General features: G+C 39.9%; 1 protein-coding gene and 1 long non-coding RNA gene across 7 annotated transcripts; one reads left to right on the top strand and one right to left on the bottom strand.

Annotated features, from left to right (window-relative positions):
- dnajc24 (DnaJ (Hsp40) homolog, subfamily C, member 24) lies at positions 1-27,701 on the bottom strand. Of its 6 annotated transcripts, XM_044193224.1 has the most exons (7): positions 27,575-27,701; positions 25,148-25,251; positions 24,510-24,645; positions 13,921-13,989; positions 5,984-6,156; positions 898-974; positions 1-662 (listed from the first exon to the last, which is right to left on the bottom strand). In XM_044193224.1, exons 2-5 carry the CDS (start codon positions 25,247-25,249, stop codon positions 5,993-5,995), a joined length of 471 nt encoding a protein of 156 aa, XP_044049159.1. In that variant the 5' UTR covers positions 25,250-25,251; positions 27,575-27,701; the 3' UTR covers positions 1-662; positions 898-974; positions 5,984-5,992. The 6 variants fall into 6 exon arrangements, with proteins under 6 accessions (XP_044049159.1, XP_044049160.1, XP_044049162.1 ...); XM_044193223.1 differs by lacking the exon at positions 1-662 and having other exon boundaries at positions 784-974; XM_044193222.1 differs by lacking the exons at positions 1-662; positions 898-974 and adding an exon at positions 6,248-8,343 and having other exon boundaries at positions 5,972-6,156; positions 27,575-27,700.
- On the top strand, positions 11,508-12,996 carry LOC122874824. Its single transcript, XR_006377691.1, has 2 exons — positions 11,508-11,857; positions 12,842-12,996. It is a non-coding gene; the product is annotated as an uncharacterized LOC122874824 (long non-coding RNA).
- Positions 27,702-27,905: the final 204 nt, after the last annotated feature.

The following is a 27,905-nucleotide window of genomic DNA, read 5'->3' as shown; positions in this document are numbered from 1 at the left end:
GGTATTTTTAACTTTATTTGAGGTTCTTCAAATACATTTTGCCATCATTGCTATAAAAACTGATAAATCAGTTATTTTTTTCCCTTTAGGACTCACAGTCGGTGCTGTAGTACTCCTGCTCTCCTACCTCTTCAATGAAAATCCTCTATGTAATTAACAAGGTTAGAGCATTGATTTTCCTGTATCAAAAGGGAAAATGAACAAAGGGTAGACATATGTAATTGCATTATATGAAAAGTGGTCAGTGGCACACAAGATTTCCACAATTCATGTCTGCAACAACCCTCAACCCTTACGCTTTCCAGCACTTTACAACTTAACTGCAAAATAATGTAATTTTTTAGAACTTTGTATCTAATTAATGCCTAATTAACCTACACAAGATTAATATACAATAAAAACAGCATTTAAGCTGCCACTGCAGACAGTTAAATCACACTGAGACTTCTTGAACACCACATTTTAAATGTCATATTCATGTCAGATACTGTATTTGTTGTGTGCTTTTCATAGGTGATGAAGGCTCCAACAAGTGTGCTGCTGGTGAGCAGGAACCCCTTCAGTGCCTGAGGTGAAATCTCTCTTCACATAGATGGAGTTGACATTATGAAGCCAGATGACATCTTAGTGGGAGTTGGTGCCCTACAGGGGATTTATTTTATCTGTGGAGTTAGATATGCAGAGAATACAAGGAAGTCTTATTTTTTATGCAACAGTGAATGGTGATAAAGTTTCAATAGGGGTCATTAAAATGGCACATTTCTTGCTCTAAATGACTTATACCGATTGTCACGGACTAACAGGCAGAGGACACCGAGATGGAACTGGAATGTATTTATGATGACAGCCAGCAGTGGAGAGTGTGGAGATAGGTAGAGTGGATCTGGGGAAGTTTACCGGAAGGAAGCCACAGGAGACCGGAGAGACCAAGGGGGAATGGAGAAACCACGGAGGACTGGCGATGACACGGAGGACTGGAGAACAAAGACAAACATACTAAGTATTCACACCAATAATAATAAAGAACTTTTTTGTAGAACATATGCTATTGTTATTCCATTCCATTCCATCCAAATGGAATAACAAGTTGTGTGAATGCTGATTCAGCAGCATTCACACAGATGAGTTACTAATAAAAGAGTTGATTTAATTAAATTGATTACACGATTTTTTACAGTGTATGAACAGGGCAGGGGTGGGGTTCTGGGGGGGTGGTTGGTGATCTAAAGCGCTGTAATAGTGGGTGGTGTGTTGGTGAAAGTGATTGTGTCCCAGCACGTCTCTGTGTGTCTGTAACATCAATATTCTACCAACCCCCTGATCAGCTGATGTTTAATTGGGCTGATGATGATGTAGAAAGAAAATAATTAGTGAAAATTCAGACAATACAATCACCCCTTTATGTTCTGTCAAACCCTAACTTTCTATGTCCTCACTCCTTCTTCTTCTTCTTCTTCACCTCCTCTCTATGAGGAGGGCAGATATGGATGGATGGATGAATGGATTGATTAGGGGGGGATAATAGATTAGGGATGATCATCACCCTGAGCTTCTGTCAGCTGTGACCTTTGCAGGCTGAATGACCAGAGAGAGAGCACAGTCATTACCAGCCTTTATCCCTTTGTGTGTCTGTCGCAGCCCTGCAGAGGAGAATAGCTCTGTCATTTAAGGCACCGGTTCTCAACCTGGAGGTTACGACACCCCGGGGCGGTCACAGGATAATTTTTCAGGGTCACAGGATATAGATTACTATACAAACGATTTGCTTCTTTCCAGATTTTCCTCTATTTTTGCGTTTTTGTTGCTTTCACTCCACCTTCTGTGATAATCACATGAAACGCCATGAAAATGGAAAACTCATTCTTCAGTTTAACTGTTCACTACCAGTGATGTTGATAGGTTTTCAATGTAGTGAGTCCCTGGGACCCACAGATGGGTATCATAAGGATTATATCGATACTACTACTCTTATCGATACGTATCGGTTCTTTTTCATTACTAAATAATTGGTTCTTTAAAAATATATTCTTTTAAAAGAGAATAAATTCAGAAAAGGATTAGAATTTAATATCTTAAATATACCTAAATGTTTCTAGAGCAGCAACAGTAATGTTTACAACAGCAAAGTCAATATACTCAATAATATTTCACTGAAAACATATGGGCCTAAAATGTTAATAAAATAAATCATATTCCTGACATCAAAATACTGAGTTAAGTTTAGAAAGAATGACACAGACATCAGTCAGTATCAGTCCCTCCTGAATTCTGTCCTCCTTCCTCTGCTGCTGCTGTGATTCACTGCGTCCAAATAGTAGAGGGAAGAGGAGCTGTTTTATCTCAGCCAGCAGCTAAGTTTACAAGAATTTGCCAAATTTTAAGATATGTGGCAAACTAAGATAAACAGTTAGACTACATACATACATCCATAGCTTTTGTTTTTGCTTGTTTGTAACAATTCACTATTAGCCTAGCTAGCATGCAGCCGTGCTTGTCTAAACATAGCGCCGGTGGATCAGACTGCAGACAGAGCAGACTAAATTAATATATCGGTTTCTACATTTTTATGCTTGTTGAACAGGTGTATTGATAAAGTATTGGCTTTTTACTTGCTAAGGTCTTATTGCACTTACAGTAACCATCAGAATCAGAATCAGAAATACTTTATTGATCCCCGAAGGGAAACTCTTTGTTACAGCAGCTCGCCTTTACGTCAGTGCACACAGGACTACAGGACAAGTACTAGCAAAAAATATAATACAATACACTATAAAAACAGGTCAGAAAATAAACTAAGTACCAGGTGGGTATAAGTATAAAATAAAACAAGTGTAAAGTACCAAGTGGATTTACCAGTTGATAATACAGTATAATAATACAATGTAATAATATAAGTAATAAGTAGTGGTTGAGTTAAGTGTAGGTTATTGAGATTATTAAGATATTGCACAGAAGTAATGGAGGTATGAATAATAAGACGACGAGACGGAGCTACAGCAACAGGCAGCATGCGGGCTGGCGCATGCGCACTAGATTCACGAGCATAGTTGTTGTCAACTCGAGTAACGATGGCCTGATGGCTGGACAGATGAGCAGAGCCACTCAGGAGGGCAACCAGGAGGCTGACCACACAGATGGTACTGCCCAGCAGGTCAGGCTGGAGGCCAGCGGAGAAGACGGAACCCAACCCCCCTACGTGACCTTCTTTTACTATTTTATTTTTCTCATAACAGACCGGTATTCAAAATGCCATTTGGCTATTATAGTTTTTATGTGAGCCATTTAGTTGTTAAGAGCTACCTTATCTTTAGAGCTACTCCACTACATCAAAGAGGGAATATTGTATTTTTTCAATATATTAATCCAGAAACATTATATACAGTGCATCCAGAAAGTATTCACAGCGCTTCATTTTTTCCACATTTTGATTTGATACAGCCTTATTCCAAAATGGATTAAATTTTCCTCAAAATTCTACAAACAATACCCCATAATGACAACGTGAAAGAGGTTTGTTTGAAATCTTTGCAAATTTATTAAAAATAAAAAACAAGAAATCACATGTACATAAGTATTCACAGCCTTTGCCATGACACTCAAAATTGAGCTCAAGTGCATCCTGTTTCCACTGATCATCCTTGAGATGTTTCTACAACTTGATTAGAGTCCACCGGTGGTAAATTCAGTTGATTGGACATGATTTGGAGAGGCACACACCTGCCTATATAAGGTCCCACAGATAACAGTGCATGTCAGAGGACAAACCAAGCCATGAAGTCCAAGGAATTGTTTCTAGACCTCCGAGACAGGATTGTATCGAGGCACAGATCTGGGGAAGGGAACAGAAAAAATTCTGCAGCATTGAAGGTCCCAATGAGCACAGTGGCCACCATCATCTGTAAATGGAAGAAGTTTGGAACCACCAGGACTCTTACTAGAGCTGGCCGCCTGGCCAAACTGAGCGATCAGGGGAGAAGGGCCTTAGTCAGGGAGGTGACCAAGAACCCAATGGTAATTTTGACAGAACTCCAGCATTTCTCTGTGGCGAGAAGAGAACCTTCCAGAAGAACAACCATGTCTGCAGCACTCCACCAATCAGGCCTGTATGGTAGAGTGGCCAGACGGAAGCCGCTCATCAATAAAAGGCACATGACAGCCCGCCTGGAGTTTGCCAAAAGGCACCTGAAGGACTCTCATACCATGAGAAACAAAATTCTCTGGTCTGATGAAACAAAAATTGAACTCTTTGGCCTGAATGGCAAGCATCATGTCTGGAGAAAACCAGGCACCACTCATCACCTGGCCAATACCATCCCTACAGTGAAGCATGGTGGTGGTAGCATCATGCTGTGGGGATGTTTTTCAGCGGCAGGAACTGTGAGACTAGTCAGGATCGCGGGAAAGATGAATGCAGCAATGTACAGAGACATCCTTGATAACCTGCTCCAGAGCACTCCGGACCTCAAAGGTAAGGTTCATCTTCCAACAGGGCAAAGACCCTAAGCACACAGCCAAGATAACAAAAGAATGGCTTTGTTGGGACATCTCTGTGAATGTCCTTGAGTGGGCCAGCCAGAGCCCAGACTTGAACCCGACCGAACATCTCTGGAGAGATCTGAAAATGGCTGTGCACCGATGCTCCCCATCCAACCTGATGGAGCTTGAGAGGTCCTGCAAAGAAGACTGGGAGAAACTGCCCAGAATTAATTCAATTAAATTTTATTTATATAGCGCCAATTCATAACAGAAGTTCTCATTGCGCTTTTCCTATAGAGCAGGTCTAGACTGTACTCTTTATAATATTAATTACAGAGACCCAACAAATCCCACCATGAGCAAGCATTTGGCGACAGTGGCAAGAAAAAACTTCCTTTTAACAGGCAGAAACCTTGGACAGAACCAGACTCAATGGTGGGCGGCCATCCGCCGCTGACGTGGTTTTGAGAGAGAGGAGAGGTTTGGGGGAAGGGGATAGGGTTAGGGAGGCACAATGCAAAGACCATGTAGAATTTTTGTTCATGCTCGAAAACTCTCCAATGTGGCTGAATTACAACAATTCTGCAAAGATGAGTGGGCCAAAATTCCTCCACAGCGCTGTAAAAGACTCATTCCAAGTTATCGCAAACACTTGATTGCAGTTGTTGCTGCTAAGGGTGGCCCCACCAGCTATTAAGTTTAGGGGGCAATCACTATTTCACACAGGGCCATGTAGGTTTGGATTTTGTTTTGTTTTCCCTTAATAATAACAACCTTCATTTAAAACTGCATTTTGTGTTTACTTGTGTTATCTTTGACAAATATTTAATTTTGTTTGATGATCTGAAACATTTAAGTGTGACAAATGTGCAAAAAAAAAAAAAATCAGGAAGGGGGCAAACACTTTTTCACACCACTGTATGTGCATGTGAATTATTATTATTTTTTATTTAATACATTTGCAAATATTTCAAACAAACTTCTTTCATGTTGTCATTATGGGGTATTGTTTGTAGAATTCTGAGGAAAATAATGACTTTAATCCATTTTGGAATACGGGTGTAACATAACAAAATGTGGAAAAGTGAAGCGCTGTGAATACTTTCCGGATGCACTGTACAATAGTGAAACACTGACAGGGACCATTTTACTGCACAATGAGTACTATAAGTACATTTCGCTATAACACTTAGATACTTTTACCTTGTAAGGTTTAGAATGCAGATCTTTTACTTGTAGTTGAGTATTTGCAGAATGGGGTAGCAGTACTTTTGCTTAAGTAATGGACCTGAATACTCCTACTGTACCTCCGGTAGGCACAACCACAGCACACCACTGTTGCTGCTCTAGAAACATTGTTATATTTAAAATATTAAATTGTAATCCTTTTCTGAATTTATTCTCTTTTTAAAAGAATATTTTTAATGACACAAATATTTAGAATTGAAAAAGAACTGATTGTTGTGGTACACTGTGGCAACTAGCACAGAGGAAGTGAAGTAGTTACTTTCGTTTATTAGGAAGTACAATGAGGAACCAGGAGTGTGGAGGTAATTGCTGGGAGCCGGTGGACTGAGCGAAGACAGCGGGCTGGCAAGAGATTGGGGAAAGCAGGCGATCTGAGAAGAGGTCCTCCTGGGAAGCCGGTGAGCAACTTGGAGGCAGGTGAGAGGATCGAACCTGAACACAGGGAGACAAAGAGTCAGTCTGGATTTCAAATAGCATAACGGTAATTTTCTAGGAAGGTAAGTCAGAAGCCAAGGTGTAATACCGCTTGGGTAAACAGACAATCTGGCGAAGATGGTGAAAAGAGCTGGGTAGATATACTGCCAGGTGTTGATTGTGGATGGATAGCAGGTGAGCAGCAGCAGATGGGCAGCAGGTGTATCAGTCTTTGATTGGAAGTTCACCGGAGGCCACGCCCCACAGCACACGCGCAGACACACACACACACACACACACACACACACACACACACACACAGGAGGGGAACCAACAGGGGACAAACAGACAGAGACACTAGGAATGGTACAGCTGTACCATGACAGTGATAAGTATAGATAATAGTAGCATTGATATAATCCTTTTGATACCCATCCCTAAACACAAACCTGAGAGGTGAGTATACTAAATAAAACAGGAAGCAGACAGAAAAACAAGAAACAAAGGAAAACATAAACTAGGAAGCAGAGTAGGTCATGACATTTATAAGTGGTATATTTAATTCTGGATTATGCTTTGGGAGTTGGTATGGAATTAATCTAGAGTGTTTCCTCAGAGAGATAGTACACTTTCCCACAATCAGCACTGTTTGTAGGCCAAGAAATGCAGGAAGAAATTTATCAGAATGAACATATACAGTATATTACACTTGTACCACATATCCTTAACTGATAACTCTGCTCCTGGTTTTGAACAGACTGGTAGCTACTGGTTATGTGTGTGTGTGTCTGTGTGTCATGTGGTTGATGAGCATCAGGTATGCTGAGCAGCATCATGCCAGCCAGCAGGCAGGTTCAGACACGTAGTGAGGACCCCAGAGTGTATAGATACCCCTCACTCTGCCTGAGTAAAACTTCGCACAAAGACTCTCCAGGGGATAGACCATCACCCTCTACTGCTTTAGCATCACATTACCTCAGAACAATCCCCATGATGGTATCACTGGTCCTCTTGACAACCTCCATCCACAACACTGTAAAACGCAGTATTATCACTGCTGAGAGCCTGACAGCATACATGAAAGTATAAAGTATCACCTATGCAGGGCTTGGTGTTGGATAGGTAAAGAAAAGAAAAATCTTTTGCACAAACAAATTCAATTTGGCAGAAAATGCTATTTGGGCCTCATAGCTAAGCAGTAACATTTTTAACGGAGTGCTATGTACACACTATACAGTCAGCTGCAGAATCTTTAGTGACTTCAATGACTCACCCTATCATGAACACATTTTCCATATCCCCATGTCCCTGTATTCACATGAGAATAAGATTGCTTCACCTTGCTCTTGATTGGATGGACCTAAAATGAAATAACCTACACCTATTACAACAATGTAATGTATGTGCCTGCACAGAGACAAACATAGAGATCGTGAGACTCTTCATTTTGAATTACTGTCATGTAGTTTATAGGTACAAGTTTGTTTGGAGAAAATGCACAGATTGATTGTCAGAGGTAGAATTCTTTAGAGCCCCGTTCTTTATATGTGAAGAACTTGATTTGACTGATGATTATCTGTCTTGATTTTTTTATTTTGAGCTGTTGTCATAACAAGTAATTGAGCCCAAACCTGCAAATGTGTAGCTTATTCCAAGTAAGCTGGATCATGATCAAGACTGTTAACGGTTAACTCTTTACATGAACACATTTTTCAGTATTTATCACAACTGAATATGAACAATAGTAATTTAAACACCTACACATTACATACTATACAAAAAAAATATATCAATACACTTAAAAAAAAAACGAATTCAAATTCAATTGGGTATAGTACAAGCTAAAGATTCAACTTGAAGTATCACATGACCACTCAGGCAATCATATGAATCCTTTAAAAAAAACTCTCCCATGAAGGGAAACGTTGACATAATTATTTAGCACTCAGGCTTGTCAGTGTCAAAGGTTTCCAAACAAGCATTATTATTGGCATTTTAACATTTGAGTCTTTCTATGTAATGACCATGTGACGTAAACACTGAGGGAACATGTATCACAGCAAATAACCACTCCTCTGTGTTCTTCTTCCACTATTTCCTCCTCTTCATCATCCTGCTGCCTCCTCTGTGTCTCCTCCTTCACCTCCTCCTCTGAGACGTTAAATCCTCCTCCACAACGACAGCTGTATGTATACACACACTCATCTGAAACAACACACACTCACATTTTAGATGGAAAAATAAAGATTTACCTGCCATAATCAGACAGTGAGCATGAACATGTACAGTGGTGTGAAAAAGTGTTTGCCCCCTTCCTGATTTCTTATTTTTTTGCATGTTTGTCACACTTAAATGTTTCAGATCAAACAAATTTAAATATTAGTCAAAGATAACACAAGTAAACACAAAATGCAGTTTTTAAATGAAGGTTGTTATTATTAAGGGAAAACAAAATCCAAACCTTCATGGCCCTGTGTGAAATAGTGACTGCCCCCTAAACCTAATAACTGGTTGGGCCACCCTTAGCAGCAACAACTGCAATCAAGCGTTTGCGATAACTTTATAATGACTTTTTTACAGTGCTGTGGAGGAATTTTGGCCCACTCATCTTTGCAGAATTATTGTAATTCAGCTACATTGGAGGGTTTTTCAAGCATGAACTGCCTTGACTAGGCCACTCCAAAGTCTTCATTTTGTTCTTCTTCAGCCATTCAGAGACCCCACAACAACATCCAAAGAACTGCAGGCCTCACTTGCCTCAGTTAAGGTGACTGCACCATAAGAAAGAGCGTGTGCAAAAATGGCCTGCATGGCAGAGTTCCAAGATGGAAACCACTGCTGAGCAAAAAGAACATTAAGGCTCGTCTCATTTTTGCCAGAAAACATCTTGATGATGAAAATACTCTGTGGACTGACGAGACAAAAGTTGAACTTTTTGGAAGGTGTGTGTCCCATTACATCTGGCGTAAAAGTAACACCGCATTTCAAAAAAAGAACATCATACCAACAGTAAAATATGGTGGTGGTAGTATGAGGATCTGGGGCTGTTTTGCTGCTTCAGGACCTGGAACTTGCTGTGATAAATGGAACCATGAATTCTGCTGTCTACCAAAAACTCCTGAAGGAGAATGTCCGGCCATCTGTTCGTGACCTCATGCTGAAGCGAACTTGGGTTCTGCAGCAGGCCAATGATCCAAAACACACCAAGTCCACCTCTGAATGGCTGAAGAAGAACAAAATGAAGACTTTGGAGTGGCCTAGTCAAAGTCCTGACCTGAATCCTATTGAAATGCTGTGGCATGACCACATAAAGGCAGTTCATGCTCGAAAACCCTCCAATGTAGCTGAATTACAACAATTCTGCAAAGATGAGTGGGCTCATTGCAAGTTATCGCAAATGCTTGATTGCAGTTGTTGCTGCTAAGGGTGGCCCAAACAGTTATTAGGTTTAGGGAGCAATCACTATTTCACACAGGGCCATGTAGGTTTGGATTTTGTTTTCCCTTAATAACAACCTTCATTTAAAAACTGCATTTTGCGTTTACTTGTGTTATCTTTGACAAATATTGTGTGACAGTGTGACAAACATGCACTTCCTTTTCTGATGAGTGTATTTCTGTCATTAGTAATACTTGCTTCAGTAATGAAGGCAAAAAAATAACAAATTAAAACAAAATTGTAAAAGGTTTGAGGGGGCTACTTGCCGCCATATCTACATGAGGTGTTCACAAAGACACTAAAATCATTCCCCAACCAGAAATCCTGGATGAATGGACAGGTGAGGGCTATACTCATTGCCAAAAAAGCTGCATTTCTTTCTGTAGACAAGGAAGTTTACAACAATGCCAGAGCAAGACTGAAAGCTAGCATCATGGAGGCAAAGCTGAGACATCAGGAGAGACTGGAGAGAGACCTCAACACCAACAACACCAAAGATATGTGGCAGGCGATCAAAAACATCACAGGCTACAAAAGCAGGAGCACCCCCATCATGTGTGAGGCCATGTTACCAGATGAGCTAAATGCATTTTATGCTCATTTGAATCTCCCCAACAAAGAGTCAGCTGTAAAGTCTACTCCGCCTCCAGAAGACCGGCCATTGTCAGTATCCACGGCAGATGTGAGAAGAATCCTGCTGAGAGTGAATATGAGTAAAGCTGCTGGGCCTGATAACATCCCTGGCCATGTACTAAGAATATGTGCCAATCAGCTAGTTGATGTTATTACTGACATTTTTAACATATCACTGTCTGAGGAGAGTGTTCCCACCTGCTTCAAGACACCCACCATTGTCCCTGTACCTAAAAAGTCTACAGTGTCTAGTCTAAATGACTACCGCCCTGTGGCTCTCACCCCCATTCTGATGAAGTGCTTTGAGAAACTGGTTCTACAGCACATAAAGAACAACGTCCCAGCCAGCCTGAACCCTCACCAGTTTGCTTTCAGAACCAACAGATCCACAGAGGATGCCATCTCCATTGCCCTCCACTCAGTCTTCACACACCTAGAGAACAACAACACCTACATCAAAACGTTATTTATTGATTTCAGCTCAGCATTCAACACAATCTCTCCCATGAAACTGCTTGGAAAACTTATCAGTGTGCTTGAGTACCACACTCTGTAATTGGATATTAGACTTCCTCACAAACAGACCCCTGACAGTTCGGATTGGTGGTCACACCTCCTCTGCTCTAGTGCTCAACACTGGAGCCCCCCAGGGCTGTGTGCTCAGCCCCCTCCTAATCACGCTGTACACCCATTATTGCAGCCCCCGACATGGACACAACTGTTGTGAAGTTTGCAGATGACACCACCATCATCGGCCGGATTACAAACAACGATGAGACTCCATATATCGGGAGGAAATCAATCTTGCAGAGTGGTGCACAGAGAACAACCTACTACTCAACGTCAGCTAAATCAAGGGGCTGATCGTTGATTTTAGGAAAAAAGGAGGCAAAGACACACACCCCTGTCTACATCAGTGGAGCTGAGGTGGAACAGGTGAATAGTTTTATGTTCCTGGGAATCAGCATCACACAGAGAACCTGACATGGTCCTTTCACATTTCCACCCTGGTCAAGAAAGCTCAGAAACATCTGTATTTCTTAAGGAAACTTAAGAACCTGTAATGGCAAGAACAAATGGACTCTCTGATATAATAACATACAGATGTTATTATAATTGTTTGGCGTCAATACTTCATTTGTGAATGATTGTTTGGTGTGCAAGATGAGAACAGTACAATGATAATAATGACATGGAACTACAAAACATCCTAGCGACTGTTATGTCCAGACTTCAGGAAAACTCTTCTCCCTGGGTTGAGGAGCCTGACCCTGAGGACTGGATAAATAACTGATGCTCTTTTTCCTCTGTACTCATTCAAAACTGATATATGTTTTTGCTGCTGTGAGTCCGTCTGCAGACGCTTGAAGTAAACCTACAGAAAGACAAGTGATTGCCTTGAGTGTTTCTTTATTCCGAAGAAATTGGCACTACAATTTGGCGTTGTCGGCATTTTCACTCGTGTGAGAGGACTTGGGCGCTCGGAGCGGCAGGTTAAGACCGTGCACGGCTAGAGTCTGGGACTCTGTACCTCAACCTCCCCGGCAAGGAAGGGTGGAGATGTGGGGGCTTGCTGCCCTGAGTGTCTGAGGCTCGCTCACCGCTGTGATCCAGTGAACCTAGTGGCTGTGGCAGCACTCTCTTTCATGTGAGTATATTCAAGGGGGCCTGGGGTATACCGATTCTCGCTACCGTGAGGGGTGTGCGTGACAGACGTGTCAGCAGGGCAGGTCTGGGACCGCTGTGTGAATCATTGCAGTATTTGGCCAAACTTTTCACTGTCAGACAGGGTATATCTTACAGACCGGTTCTTTTCTGCAATTCTTTTCTAGACACTCATTTGGTTCCCTCTTGGGTTATTTAAAGATTCGCAGTTTGGAACTCATCTTTAAAAAAAGAGGAGGAGTGAATGTGTGAAAGGGAAAATAAAAAGACAAAAAACAAACAAACAAAACATAAAATAATTAAAAAACTGAGTAAGTAAAAAGTGTGAATGCCAAACGGATGATCTGGGAAGACAATAAAACAGGCCGCTCTTAGAGGCATTGAAGGGTTAATATTATTATTATTATTATTTTATTTTTTTTTGGTTGTTTCTCAAGTAAGTCTGTAAACTATCTAACTGTCTTTCCCCTAGCAGCCAGCTTCAAGGTCCTTTTTTCCCTTTCCTCTTAATTGTGGCAGAAGCGCTCCTAAGAATCCAGCCAAAATGTTAAAAAGCACAAAGAGGCCATTTAAAACATCAAACGAAGTTATTATAGTTGGGGAATCCGGGTTAAAAAATAAATATGGGTTCTAACAATAGCAAAACTTCTGAGAATGAAAGATCAAAACTGCTAGCACCTATGTTGAAATCCCCTAATATAAACTACATGATGCACAGCAATGCACAGCATTGACCAGCTGGACATCTGGGTAAAAGAATTTGGGTTTTCATCAACCGGCAGCTTCTCTCTCAGACAGACAGAGATATTAAAAGGCAAATTAGAAGAGAATGAACACTCAAAAGAAAAGAAATAAGCAATTTAAAGCAGACTGGAAGGCTTATGCTTGTTGGCAGCATGAAGCATATAAAAAAATAAATAAGGCAGGGACAGATCACAACACCTCTGTGTCTCACTATGTCCCACAGTGTGCCAAGCTGGATCTGGACCTGGACTCGGCCCCCGTCAAGGAAGACAGCCTCAACAAAGAGCAGCAGCAGCTACAGCAGCAGCAGCACCAGTAGAGGCACAACCACCAACTGCGGCCTCGATACACCTGGATGAGGCAACAGGAGGACAAGGATCATTCATTCCCGCACCTCCAACACCCAAAGAGGCCTACAAATCACATTGGGGTGGCCCAAACACACTACATAGAAAGTATCCCAACTGGAAACATCACAAACTGGCATGGGATGTGCACGGCCCAGGACCGGAGGGCTCTGCAGCAGGTGATTAAAACCGCTCAGAAGATCATCGGTACCAACCTACCCAGTATCAGTGATATCGGTGAGGTGAGGTGCTTGCGCAGAGCCCAAAGGATATTAAAAGCCACTACCCACCCCAGCCACAGGCTGTTCACCCTGCTACCGTCTGGCAAGAGATACAGAACTATCCACTATATTTACATATGTATATATATGTATATATACAGTACATATATACGTACATATGTACATATGTACGTATGTATGTATGTATGTGTGTATATATATATATATATATATATATAAATGCTATTTCAATGTGTCTCTCTAATGTCTCGAAAGTGACTAAGCAAATTATTGTTTCTTCTTTCCGTTTTATGTCGGAAAATTATCTATTGGCTGAGCGAGGCTGCCTTTCTTCTGACATCACTTCTGGTCCATTTCCATGTCAAGAAGCCAAATAAAATGCGTAAAAATGGACTAACAATTATGTATCCATTTGATGTCGTATACGACATAATCAACCTGAGTGAGTTAAGTCTTAGTCTAGTATTAAGTAGAGATAATGCAACTGAAAAAAGTGGTGAATTTAGAGTAAAACTAACTAGTTACAATGTAGCATTAAGTGTTGATTTTTCGCTCAAACTTGCGATCAAACTTGTGTTCCAGTCAGCTGGATATCCCGTGGTTAAGGCAGAAATAACCGACTCAGTATGTGAAAAATCTCAGCATCCCTACTACTGTTTTGTTTTTGTAAGTGTGTGTGTGTGTGTGTTTTAGTGTACATGGTCTGTAGTTACCCTGCTCCCAGGTCATGTCCTCCAGACAGATTGTAGAATCCACTGGCCAATCCTGTTTCAGTTCCCGCACTGGAGAAGCATTAATGCATCATTATTATAGTAGTATTAGAAGGAAGTGTGGGGGTTGACAAATGGTGAAGATAATCAGTGCGTTTACATGCACTTAAGTAACATGTTTACTCAGAGAAACCAGACTATGTGGGTAATAGGAGAATGTGTTTACATCCATTGTAGTAACCTGGTTACTGTAAATCCATGTATAAGTGCAGCAGGTCAGTAACCAGATTTCCCATCTACCCCCAACCTAATTTTGGAAACATAGCTTTCTTATTTTAACTGTATTGACAGAAGACGCTGCCTCCTGACTTTTTTTGGTGTGCGTCTGTGTCGGGCAGGCTGATGGCACGGTGAGAGGAGAAAAGACAGGCAGACACAGCAGAGCTTTCCTTCATAGCGCGAAAGTGTCTGAATTTAACAAATAGTCAAAGATTCAGCATAGCAAACCGACTTATTTTGAGTTTTTGTCTGACTTTCGACAGCTATATATTTAAATAACGCATTTCTCCATGTAATTATCTCTCCTTTCATCCTTCCGCTCTGCTGTTATGGCTGACATTCTCCCTATCTGCAGTCTTTTGTTACATACATGTGCATATGTAAAAAGCAGATTACCTGTTTACCCGTAAGATTGACAACCGTTGTCAGAATCAGAATCAGAAATACATTATTGACCCCCAAGGGGGAACTCTTTTGTTACAGCAGCTCACTATCACGTCAGTGCACACAGGAATATAAGTACTAAGCAAAAAATATAATAAACTATAATACAGGTCAGAAAACAAATTAAGTACCAAGTACCAAGTATAAAATAAGTGTGAAGTACAAAGTGGGTTTACCGGTTGATGATAATAATACGGTATAAAGTAATAGTGCATGAACTGTCAAGTTAAGTGTAGCTATTAAGATTATAGATTATCACTAATGACCTTTTAATGAATGCAAACGCAGGCATGTGTTCAGTTCTTGTGCTGCTGGACTTAAGTGCTGCCTTTGACACAATTGATCATGGCATTCTTTTAGATAGAGTGAGGCACTGGGTGGGCATATCTGGCACTGCACTAGACTGGTTCTCATCTTATCTGTCCAATACGAAATTCTGTGTCAGCATTAATAACTTCATGTCATCTTTTTCCCATGTCAAGTACGGTGTCCCTCAAGGTTCAATTCTGGGACCAATACTGTTCTTCCTCATACATGCTTCCCTTCGGTGATGTCATCGACAGACATGGTATTTCTTTTCATTGTTATGTGGATGACACTCAGTTGTACCTCCCTGTCAAGCGCACTGACCTTAGCATGCTGAGTTCTCTGCAGGACTGCCTGTCTGACATAAAAAATTGGTCGAAAAAAATGTCGATACATTTTCTTCAGCTCAACTCAAATAAAACTGAAATCCTTGTTATTGGGCCCCAACACATCACTAAACAAATACTGCCATCTACTGGTAACCTGTCACAACATATCAAGCTTGTTGCAAGAAATCTTAGTGTCCTTAATCTTCACTCTTCTAGTTATCTACTCTGTTACTCTCTCTGTGACCCCCTTTACACCTTGCATTAAAATGCATTTTGGGTGACAATCAGATAGCGCTTGACCACATGAAAGTACAAGTGTAAATGCACCCAAGACACATTAACTGATTGTGATCTGAGCAGCAAAACCACCTCCAGAGGTGGTCAGGGATGCATTGTGACCACATTGAACACAAGTGTAAATGCAATTGTGTTGTCAATCCACATACAACAACTATGCGGGCAAAAATACGTACCAGTCGCAGTCTTCAGCAAATAAAATCAAAAGTTAGATAGCGCACACAGGCAGCGTGCAGGAACGCGCTTAAAGACCGCCGTTCATTGAATGTGCTCATGTTTTTGGTGAACGGTGAACTGAATGTATCCATTTGTGAATGTGAACTCACGCACTGTTGAGTTAAACTCAATATAAACAACTAAAATAACAGAAAGGAGTACACTTTATGAAGAAAAGACAATGCCAGGCAGAACTTAAGTTTCACTTTCAAATCATGGTGGAAAGCCAGCTCAGAGATGGTTCAGAAAGTTATTATAAAGTCTACAGTTATAGAGCATCTATCTAACCTGCATGGACATTCGGCATCTCAGCAGAGAAAAATAAAGAGAAGAAAGGAGTGTTCAGCTCACGGTTTAACCATACGACCACGAGCCAACAGCTGCAAAGTTCCTCCACACAAATTAAACTCAGCATTTTGTAAAGCAGCTCATGTGAACTTAGTTCTAAATTCAAAATTGTGAACTATGAGCGTGAACTAGTTAATTTTAATCCGTGTGAACTGAAACTTGAACGAGCTCTTGTGAAGTGTGAACTTGCACAACACTGTACATAGATTGGACACCCAGTCTTCCTCCATAAAGGTCCCTATCACTATCATCTCCCACCACTCTTGATTGTGTTCCCACATGGTGGCATTGACCACAGCTGAAATAAAAGCAGCTGCATAAAACAGCATTCTCCTCTGCTTTTGTCTTTGGCATTACAGTTAGACGGCTTCTTCCCGTGCTTCGAAAAGCAATCAAAAGTCCATTCAATAGCACAGCTTCACAGATGGTTGCAATCTTTTTCATTTATTTATTTTTTGTTGATGTTTTTTGGACCCGCGCAAACGAGACGAGGATGTGACATTCGGTTGTTTGAGCTGGACAGAGCGATCGGACCTCAATCAGATCTCAATGTGGACACTGGAGACACATATCGTTCGCAGTGAGCCTGCAGCACTATCAACAAGATGGTCAATTTGAGAGGGACGGAAATTAGCATAGGAGTCCTCTGATATAGGTCTAGACTGTACTCTTTATAATATTATTTACAGAGACCCAACAAATCCTACCATGAGCAAGCATTTGGTGACCAGACTCAATGGTGGGCGATAGAGATAGAGATAGAGAGAGGTTAAGGTAGAGGTTGAGAGAGGTAGAGTCAAGAGAGAGGTAAGTAGAGGTAGAGAGAGGTAGAGGTAGAGGTAGAGGTAGAGGTAGAGAGAGGTAGGTAGAGGTTGAGGTAGAGAGAGGTAGGTAGAGAGAGGTAGGTAGAGATTGAGATAGAGAGCGAGAGAGGTTTGGGGGAGGGGGTGGGGGAGAGAGAGGCACAATGCAAATACCACCTAGAATTTTTAAAATAGTAATAATGTAATGGTAGTGGTAACATTAATAATAATAAATTAATAAAAATAGGAATGACAGCTATAGGAATAATAATGACAGTATTAGTAACAGAACCAATAACAACAACTGTAGTAGCAGTTGTCGAGCAGGAACACAGGGGCAGCAAGTAGTCCCACAACCACACATCCAGTCTCTGCATCTCCGGAGGCAGAAATACCTGCTGAAAGTGACAGAAGGAGAGAGGAAAGACACGAGAAAGCACAAAGCTACAGGAGAGAGAAGATGTCGAGTTAGTAACAGGCAGTAATAGGATAAAAATGCATACAGATGGAGAGGGAGAAGAGGGGAGAGGAAAGAGGTGCATCATGGCAAGTCTCCCGGCAGTCTAGGCCTATAGCAGCATAACTAAGGGATGGTTCAGGGCTCACCCAAGCCAGCCCTAACTATAAACTTTATCAAAGAGGAAAGTCTTAAGCCTACTCTTAAATGTGGAGATGGTGTCAGCCTCCCGAACCCAAATTGGGATCTAATTAAAAGAGAGAGGAGCTTGATAAATGAAGGCTTTGGCTCCCAATCTACTTTTGGAGACTCTAGGAACAACAAGTAACCCTGCATTCTCGGAGCACAGTGTTCTAATCGGGTAATAAGGTATTATGAGATCTTTAAGATATGACGGTGCCTGAGAGCTTTGTAGGTGAGGAGAAGGATTTTAAATTGTATTCTGGATTTTACAGGAAGCCAGTGTAGAGAAGCTAATATTGGATTAATATGATCTCTTTTCCTAGTTCTTGTCAGTACACTTGCTGCAGCATTCTAGATCAACTGGAAAGTCTTAAGGGTTAAAAAGACTAATTCAGGCAGCTTGATAATAAGGAATTGCAATAGTCCAACCTAGAAGTAATAAATGCATGGACTAGTTTTTTTTGAGACAGGATGTGCCTGATGTGCCTTGGCCCAAACACCTCCGAGACACAATATCTAAAGATATAGTTGCTCTAGTGGCATTGGCCTGGTCTCCAGCACCACCTTCAGGAACCTCGGAGTTATCTTTGATCAGGATTTATCCTTTAACTCCCACATGAAACAAACTTCAAGGGCTGCCTTTTTTCACCTATGTAACATTGCAAAACTCAGGCACATCCTGTCTCAAAATGATGCAGAAAAACTAGTCCATGCATTTGTTGCTTCTAGGTTGGACTATTGCAATTCCTTATTATCAAGCTGCCCGAATAAGTCCCTTAAGACTCTCCAACTGATCCAGAATGCTAAGGCATGTGTACTGATAAGAACTAGGAAAAGAGATCATATTAATCCATTAGCTTCTCTGCACTGGCTCCCTGTAAAATCCAGAATAGAATTTAAAATCCTTCTCCTCACTTACAAAGCTCTTAATAGTCAGGCACCATCGTATCTTAAAGAGCTCATAGTACCTTATTACCCCACTAGAACACTGCGCTCCCAGAATGCAGGGTTATTTGTGGTCTCCAAAAGTAGATTGGGAGCCAGAGCCTTCAGTTATCAAGCTCCTCTCCTGTGGAATCAAATCCCAATTTGGGTTCGGGAGGCAGACACCATCTCCACATTTAAGAGTAGGCTTAAGACTTTCCTCTTTGATAAAGTGTATAGTTATGGCTGTCACAGGTGAGCCCTGAACCATCCCTTAGTTATGCTGCTATTGGCCTAGACTGCCGGTAGACTTCCTCTCTCCTCCTCTCCCTCTCCATCTGTATGCATTTTTATCCTATTACTGCATGTTACTAACTCGACATCTTCTCTCTCCCATAGCTTTGTGCTTTCTTGTTTCTTTCCTCTCTCCTTCTGTCGCTTTCAGCAGGTATTTCTACCTCCGGAGCGGCAGAGACTGGATCTGTGGTTGTGGACCACCTGCTGCCTCTGTGTTCCTGCTCGACAACTGCTACTATAATTGTTGTTATTGGCTCTGTTATTATTATTGTCATTATCATTCCTATGACTGTCATTCCTATTATTATTCATTTATTAATACCACTACCATTACATTATTACTATTTTAAAATTCTAGGTAGTATTTGCATTGTGCTTCCCAACTAATGAGAGTTTTAACATGGACGCATTAAATTGGTAACAAACAATTGATTCTTTAGGAAGAAATTAGTACAGGAAAATAATTAAGACAGAACAGATCTGGGAGTGAAGTGTTGTGCTGATGACATCATCGTCGCTGGACCTCCAATGTCCGAAGAAGCCCGAGCTCTTGGAAACTCTAAGAGGAATCTCTGGTCGAACTGCACATGGGACCCAGCACATCCAAACATGCAGAGCTGCTCACAGGAGAATCGACTGGGCCTCCCTCTTCTCTTCCAGCGCAACTTGTCCTCTGGCTATATGAGCCACCAGGTGAAAACACTTTTCTTGTGTTATATTTGGGTTGATACTAATAGGTTACTAAAAAGGTAATTTAACGTGAGGACAGGGATAGAATCTCTCTTCACACTTTATGTTCTTTAAACAAAAATGCTGTTTTTATTCACTGATTATTTCCAGTCACTTCAATTTTGTTGTTTTTTTTTCAATTGCTGCTGAGCTACTGTCACTGAAACTCAGTCACTGAAACTCAGTAATTATGTTTCACATTAAAAACTTTTAATGTGAAAAAACTGTAAGAAGAGTTGCACTGACAGTAACGTAACAGCACTTGGAAAAAGAGCAAAGAAAAAGCCATTGGAAGTGGAGAGTTGTTGTACTGATAGCAACTAGCCTTTCTTTGCTTGCATTGGTCATTATGTGAGAGTCAGCCATTACTTCAATTCTGGCTTTTACTGTATTTGAGAATTTATGGTAGATATAGAGTTTCACCAATTTAATCATTTAGATAAGAAAGTTGTGTAAATCATGGGTTTGATACATGCATTGAATTTAACATTTAATCTGTTAATAAATGTTGTATGTTTTCTATATTCCCTATTATTTTTTTAATAAGATACTGTAATAAGTGCACTGTATTTTTGTGGTAGGTAGGTGTGTTGGTTAACTCTGCTTGAAAGTCAAGGTCAGGAGGGTATACATTCCACATTGTCTTATATTTTAGATGATTTGACTCAACTGGCTTCTTCACACTTTTCCCCTCCAAAGCCTTTAAAAAACAAATGCTCTCGCGTAAAATATTTCAAAACTCACAAGATTTGGTAAAAATGCATTTTAAAATTTAAAACAAGACAGTTTTTATCTAATCTCCTGACAATGTGACATTTTGAAGACACAGCCATGAGTAGTTCATTTGTAAGATCTAAACTGCACCTAACTTGACCTGGGCCCTGTTTCCCAATGACCAATCTTAGAAGTTAAGAGCGTTTTCTAAGAGCATTTCTACAACCGCTGTTAAATTTCATTTCCCATAGCAGTACTTCAGAGCGGGTGGAAGCGCAAGCCGTTTAGAGTTTCTCAACATCAGCTGTCTGCGGTGCTGAAGATGATGCTGATTACACCTTTACGTAACTTCGCAGATTAAATGGTCTGTAAACCATGCTATATATTAAAAATACATACATCACAAAGCATAAGTGTTGTAAACAACACAAAACAATGTTTTTTATTTGGAATTGTTCAGCATGAAAATGAAGCTTATTGTGCAGTAAACAGTGTACAGTAATTTCTTGCTGGCACCTATATATAACTCATGTTCCTAGGTGTAAGTAAGTTTAAGAAAGAAAACTTTGAACTGATTTAGCTGCTGCTCAAGGCAGATGTTACTCTTAAGATCAGATTAAACATAAAATGAAGCAGCGGCAGTTCCTATGAGTTTCACGAATATGCACCTCATCTATTGTGAATGTCATTCTGTCATCATTTCTGTATCAGACCTGGTGTATATAATAAGCATGTGGTAAACAACATACGCACCATAAATAAAAAGAAAAGAGAAGATATGGAAACTGAAAATATACCATCAGGAAACTGGCATTTTAGCCAGAAGAGATAAATATACAGTGGTGTGAAAAAGTGTTTGCCCCCTTCCTGATTTCTTTTTTTTTTTTGCACATTTGTCACACTTAAATGTTTCAGATCATCAAGCAAATTTAAATATTAGTCAAAGATAACACAAATAAACACAAAATGCAGTTTTTAAATGAAGGTTGTTATTATTAAGGGAAAACAAAATCCAAACCTATATGGTCCTGTTTGAAAAAGTGATTGCCCCCTAAACCTAATAACTGGTTGGGCCACCCTCAGCAGCAACAACTGCAATCAAGCGTTTGCGATAACTTGCAATGAGTCTTTTACAGTGCTGTGGAGGAATTTTGGCCCACTCATCTTTGCAGAATTATTGTAATTCAGCAGACAGCAGAATTCATGGTTCCATTTATCACAGCAAGTCTTCCAGATCCTGAAGCAGCAAAACAGCCCCAGACCATCACACTACCACCACATTTTACTGTTTATGATGTTCTTTTTCTGAAATGCGGTGTTACTTTTACGCCAGATATAATGGGACACACACCTTCCGAAAAGTACCATTTTTGTCCACAGAGTATTTACCCAAACGTCTTGATGATCGCCAAGAAAAGAAATACTCAGTGAACTTTTTGGAAGGTGTGTCTACCATTACATCTGGCGTAAAAGTAACACCGCATTTCAGAAAAAGAACATCTACCTGTCTACCAAAAACTCCTGAAGGAGAATGTCCGGCCATCTGTTCGTGCTCAAGCTGAAGCAAACTTGGGTTCTGCAGCAGGACAATGATCCAAAACACACCAGCAAGTCCACCTCTGAATGGCTGAAGAAGAACAAAATGAAGACTTTGGAGTGGCCTAGTCAAAGTCCTGACCTGAATCCTATTGAGATGCTGTGGCATGACCTTAAAAGGGCAGTTCATGCTTGAAAACCATCCAATGTGGCTGAATTACAACAATTCGGCACAGATGAGTGGGCCAAAATTCCTCCACAGCACTGTAAAAGACTCATTGCAAGTTATCGCAAACACTTGATTACAGTTGTTGCTGCTAAGGATGGCCCAACCAGTTATTAGGTTTAGGGGGCAATCACTTTTTCAAACAGGGCCATGTAGGTTTGGATTTTGTTTTCCCTTAATAATAACAACCTTAATTTAAAAACTGCATTTTGTGTTTACTTGTATTATCTTTGACTAATATTTAAATTTGTTTGATGATCCGAAACATTTAAGTGTGACAAATGTGCAAAAAAAATAAGAAATCAGGAAGGGGGCAAACACTTTTTCACACCACTGTATAAGGCAAGAAGAGGGAGAGGAGGACAATGGCAGCAGAAATTGTGCAAATCAATTGTTGACTTAATTTGTGTGTTTAATTTTATTCATGATAAAAGTATGTACTTAAAAACAAAAACAATAAAAACTTAAACAAAACATGTAGTTTTTGGTTCTTCTTAAGATGCTCTTAGCCACCTACAGTTCTATAGTTCGATCTAAGAGTGTCGTCAGTTACAATGCTTTCGGGAAACACCTCTAAAGCTTAAAAAGGTTCATAAAATGGATTTTACAATCATCTTAGCCTTAAGATGCTTTTGGGAAACAAGGCCCTGGTCGCCACAATACCCACATTCTCAAAAAAAATACAGAGGACAGAACCTCTGTCATCAATGGATGGATGGATGAAAAGTGATGGAGGGATGGATAAATGATGGACTGATAGATACACTGATGACTGAAGGATGGATAGACAGAACAGATGGATGTTCACAAACTCTTATTTTTTACAGTTTACTCTTGAGGAAACAGTCATTATCAAGTTGTAAAGTTTGACAGTGATAATGACAATGGGCCATGAATAATTAGTGCTAAACTTTTCTTGGGTTTTAATTAGTGTTACACTGTGAGGAATAATTGCTGCTAAACTAGTGATAATTTAAAATACGATAAATGATGAGGAAGAGATTTGCACTTTCAGGAAGCATAAAGCAACAGAAAACAAACATCTCTTATTTCTTAGAGTTTTATTTCTGAAAGAACAGTAAGATTGTTTGATAAGTATTTATGGATGTTTTAATACTTTTTTTCTCCGCAGTGACTCTGGGTCAACATTGGAATCCATTGTAACTGTTCTGAATCCAAGCTGACTACAGCTTGGATTCAAAACAAGATACAAACTTTTCAGAGCCACCTTTCCAGCCTAAAATACTTAAAAGTAGGGCTGAGCATCAAACCTTTATACTTTTTTGGTTCTAACTGAAATGTGTCTGTAGCACTGAGCATCAAAAACTTTCAAGTACTGTATTGTATTTGTATCTGTCATTTTTAAATACTAAATAATAATAATAATAAATACTACATGTTGACCAGCAGTCATTCCCAAGCTGCTGCACTCCAGTGATAAAATCATTATTTTATAATCACAATGTCATCTGACAAAATCAACATGAATCCAGGTTAATGACAACAGCTGCGCTGTGTGTTTGGCAATAATGGACATTTAAAATGAGTGATCACAGAGAAAGTTTGAGGAGACAGAACGTCCTTCTAATCTTTACTACCACACAGCCCTGTCCCTCACTGGGCAGCTTTACGTTACCGTTTCACAGTAGCTTGGTTTATATTATATATTATATTATATTTTAAATAGATTTGAATAACACTTTTATGGCTTCATTCTATCAGTGGGATGTTTTGAGGTATATAATGACATATTATTATAAGAAAAACTTGTGTAACAGACTGCTGCAAATGAAACAACCCGCTTCAGCCTTCAGACTAGTCGGGAAAGACAGGAGAGACTCCTTTACTGCTCCAGGGCTAAAGATGTACTGTAGCCAACTTCAGGGTTAACCCCAGTTACTACACTCAGCTGCTGGTAAACCAAACTCAGGAACTCTGCTTGACCCATGAGAAGATGTATTTTCTGACAACCTGAACCTCAAAATGAGCATCCACAATTATTACAGATTCGCCTGATTGCGATCATTTGAGCTGACCGCGGTAATTTTAGACACACTGTACTTTAAGGTGCATTATAAGGGTAGGTAACAGCCTGTATGAAGTAACGAATTTATGAAACTTATTGACGTGACGGAAATTAGGTAGGTTAGAGAGTCTTATTGTCAGTTTCATAACCTTTCGATTGATTGCCCAGCCCTATTAGCTCCTCCTATGTAGTAGCTTGTACATTCTCCAGTTCAGCTTTGGAAAAGGTTACATATTTCACTCACATGAGAACTGTATCCCATCATCTTGCTGAGTCTAAAAGGTAACCAAAATTTTCAAGCCAGCCAAAATATTCCACCACTGTTCCAGATTTTTAATGCAAATCTTGACCATTGCCATAAAATAAAGAATGAATCATATTAACACAAATAATAATAACAAAAGTTTTTCATGTGTTAAAAACTATACAATGAACATGTCAATGATAAAAGTAGATAAACTGAAATATGAAGTCCTACCTCTCCTCTGCAGATCATACTGTCTCCTGGTGTTCTGGTCACTAAGGATCCTCCAGGCTGCATCAACTTCTAGAAACTTCTTTACACCAGACTCTGCTTCTGAAGAACACTCACCTCCAAGACGGTCTGGGTGGTACTGTGCATGGGCACACACACAACAGGAAATTTCATACAAGAAAGACTTTAACTTAGGAAGATACCAACCTGATTTGTCAAATTCAGACTGCTGATTATCTTCAGCTGAACTTTTAGAATCTATTTTAACACAGAACAAGGACTGTGGATTTTGCCCCCCATTTTCTACCATGTAGTTCTGCTAGGAAAGGATCACTTTCCATTCAGTATGAACAGGAGGAATGATTGCAGTGACCCATAACTTCCGAAACATACATATTAAGATAGACCTAAAAAAAATGTGATTTTGTTCTTTAACAAATTAGGATTAAGCTAAATATTTAGTATTAATCATTTATGCTTTAACAGGAGCTGCTGTTTCTTGAATTAACATAAACACAAAAAATAATGTGTTTCGCCAGTCTCTGTTACCCTCTGTTTGGGCTTAGTTTGGATTATGCCTATTGTCTGGGGTCTTGGGTTGCTTCAGGCTGACACAGAGACACACAGAGCAGTGTGTTTACCTGTAAGGCCAGCTGCTGGTATCTGTGTCTGAGCTGCTGGACTGACTCTGAGGGGCTGGCTCCCAGGACAGCATACAGGTCTTTCTCTGCTGCTTCACACATCCCTGCTCCAACACAACAGACTGATGCATCAAAAACACAAACCTGTCCTGCAGGGTCTGAAATTAACACCTGCCAAGCGCCAAATGCAAGTAGATCATCTGTTTGGTGAGTAAATCTCAGAAGGCTATCCCCCACACTGCCAAATTTTTGTACCTTAATAGTCATGTAATAACAAACTATGCTGAGAGTCTCTACTGTGTTTTGGTGTCATTTACAGGCATGCTGCTTCTGTCCTCTGCTGTCTGAGTAGGAGTTTGACACAAACACACACACACTACCATAAGAATGTGTTTTTACACACGTCTAAACAGTGCTGTGAAACTGACCGTCTCAAGCACTCCTAGTTTCATTGTTTACCGTACTGGACATCAGATACTCCGTTAAATTATCACTTGCTGCCGGTCTGCTGCTGCAACCCAGTATCACGCCAAAGCATGTAATACACAGGCTGGTCCACCATGGCAGTGTCACGTTTTCAACACGTTATCATTCCGTGGTCAAGTCAGCAATAATAAATACGCAACATCCAGTTAGACTTTCAAAATAAAGCTTGCTGAGAAACATTTCAGGTGATGGTCGAAGTTTGGTTAGGTTTAGGCACCAAAACTACTTGGTTAGGTTTATGAAAAGATCATGTTTTGGGTTAAAATAACTACTTCCTTAAAACAATCAACACTGACTATTGGTTTCACATGGGAAATGAACCCTGGTCTCCTGTGTGAAAGTCCTGTGTTTGACCCATTACTTTTATGTTTGATCCTTAAGTACATTTAATAGCAAATACTTCAGTAGAATTTTGTGATCAACACTTGACATTTGATCAATATATTAAAATAACTTTGCTTCAAATTTTGCTCTGGCCTCTTCTTTAAAACCTCTTGATTCGCACCGGCCCATCCACGGGCCACAAAACATGTAATTAATTATTACTCATTAATAGGGTGAAATTTTCAAGAAATCTGGTCATGTTACACATCATTTGAATGGAGAGAGTCTCAAGATTTGATCAAAGTGGGTCATTCTAGGATCACAACAATGCAGCAAGAGCTGACACAGCTTGTGTGCAAAGCTGGATTATGTGAGAGAATATAAATATTGAATCAGACTCTGTCTCAACACTCAATTTTGGAAATAGGAAAAAAACAAACAAAAACAATTGGGACATCTCTAGAAGAAGCTTGCTAACATAATATTCATATAATCATTTCGAATGCTCATCACTGTTATATAACATAACCAATTGGAATATATTTTATAAGTAAGCCTGCAATGAATAGTTAATTAATCAATTAGTCAATCTAAACTAAATTAATTGGCAACCATTTTGATCATCGATTAATTGCTTTGAGTCATTTCTTATTTTTATGCAAAAATTCTCTGTATAATGTATATTTACATATTATATTTTATATGATATTGAATATCTTTGGGTTTTGGACTGTTAGTCGGACAATACAAGACATTTGAAGAAGTCACCTTGGGCTTTGGGGTCTTGTGATTTTCACCATTTTATAGACCAAATGATTGATCAAGAAAATAATCAATAGATTCATCAATAACGAAAATAATTGTCAGTTGCAGCTCTATTTCTTTGTACTATATTAAAAAATTTAAAAGTGGAAAATATCATCCAAAATTATTTTGTGTGCAGGACAGAGAACGCATGACAACATAAAGTGACATTTGTCTGGATTTAAGAGACTTAAATTAGGAGTTGGCTCACGAGCCATTTTATACATGAAAGAATTAATAGTATATTATAATAAACATAATTATCTTAGAACTTGGAAGTTTTTCCAGCAAAGCTAGGTTGAATTTTGAGCCTTACGTTTTTATGGACTCTTAACATTAATATTTTTTTCTCCATCAGAAGTGGATAACTATAGATTTTCTCAGTAACGCCTGCTTATTTCAAGAGCTACGATAACAGTAAAACTGGAGATGTAGTTTTTATTGCATACCGATACACGTTAACGTTATAGACTGAACTGATATGAGCGTAGAGAGCAGCTTGCTAACTAGACTCAGTTACTAAAATACGTCTGTCTGTGTGTTCCTAATACTGTAACATTATCTACAGTTTGTTATGGAGCTAAAAAGTAAAAAAGTATAGTGTTCGGTTGGTTCAGTTATTTCCACGAACTTACGCCAAAGCACACCCTCGTGTATGGTCAGTATGTAAGTATGAACTAGTGTGCGCCGAGCTAAACAAACGTTCATGAATCCGGAAATGTGGTAATTTTGCTAATAACGAAAGCGCATTAAACAGAGTTCTGTTCTGTCTTTTTTACAGTTTGCGTTCTGGGTGTGAAGCACTGAACATACCGTCAAAATAAAGCTGTCACCTGAGAGACGACATAATGTTTAACGATGTTAAGAGTCCCAGTGAAAACACGCCGTGTTTCCACCTACCGCCTGAGTTCCGCTGGCGAGTACTAACTTCCGGTCTTGTTTCTTTTTGTTTTTTAGAATTAAAGCCTCATCACTACAACTCCGTGGGAAAAGCAACAAAATGCAAATATACATTCTGTACTATATATTCTGAACAGCTGATTGTTGAGACATTAAACCAAAGTCATACATGCCCTCAAATTCAGTACTGTACAACTGTGCGGATTTGAGAATGAAATCACTCTCAGTACACAGTTTTTGATGC

Source organism: Siniperca chuatsi, linkage group LG4 (genome assembly GCF_020085105.1).
Source record: "Siniperca chuatsi isolate FFG_IHB_CAS linkage group LG4, ASM2008510v1, whole genome shotgun sequence".
Taxonomy (NCBI): Eukaryota; Metazoa; Chordata; class Actinopteri; order Centrarchiformes; family Sinipercidae; genus Siniperca; species Siniperca chuatsi.
This window is presented reverse-complemented; position numbering and strand designations above follow the sequence as displayed.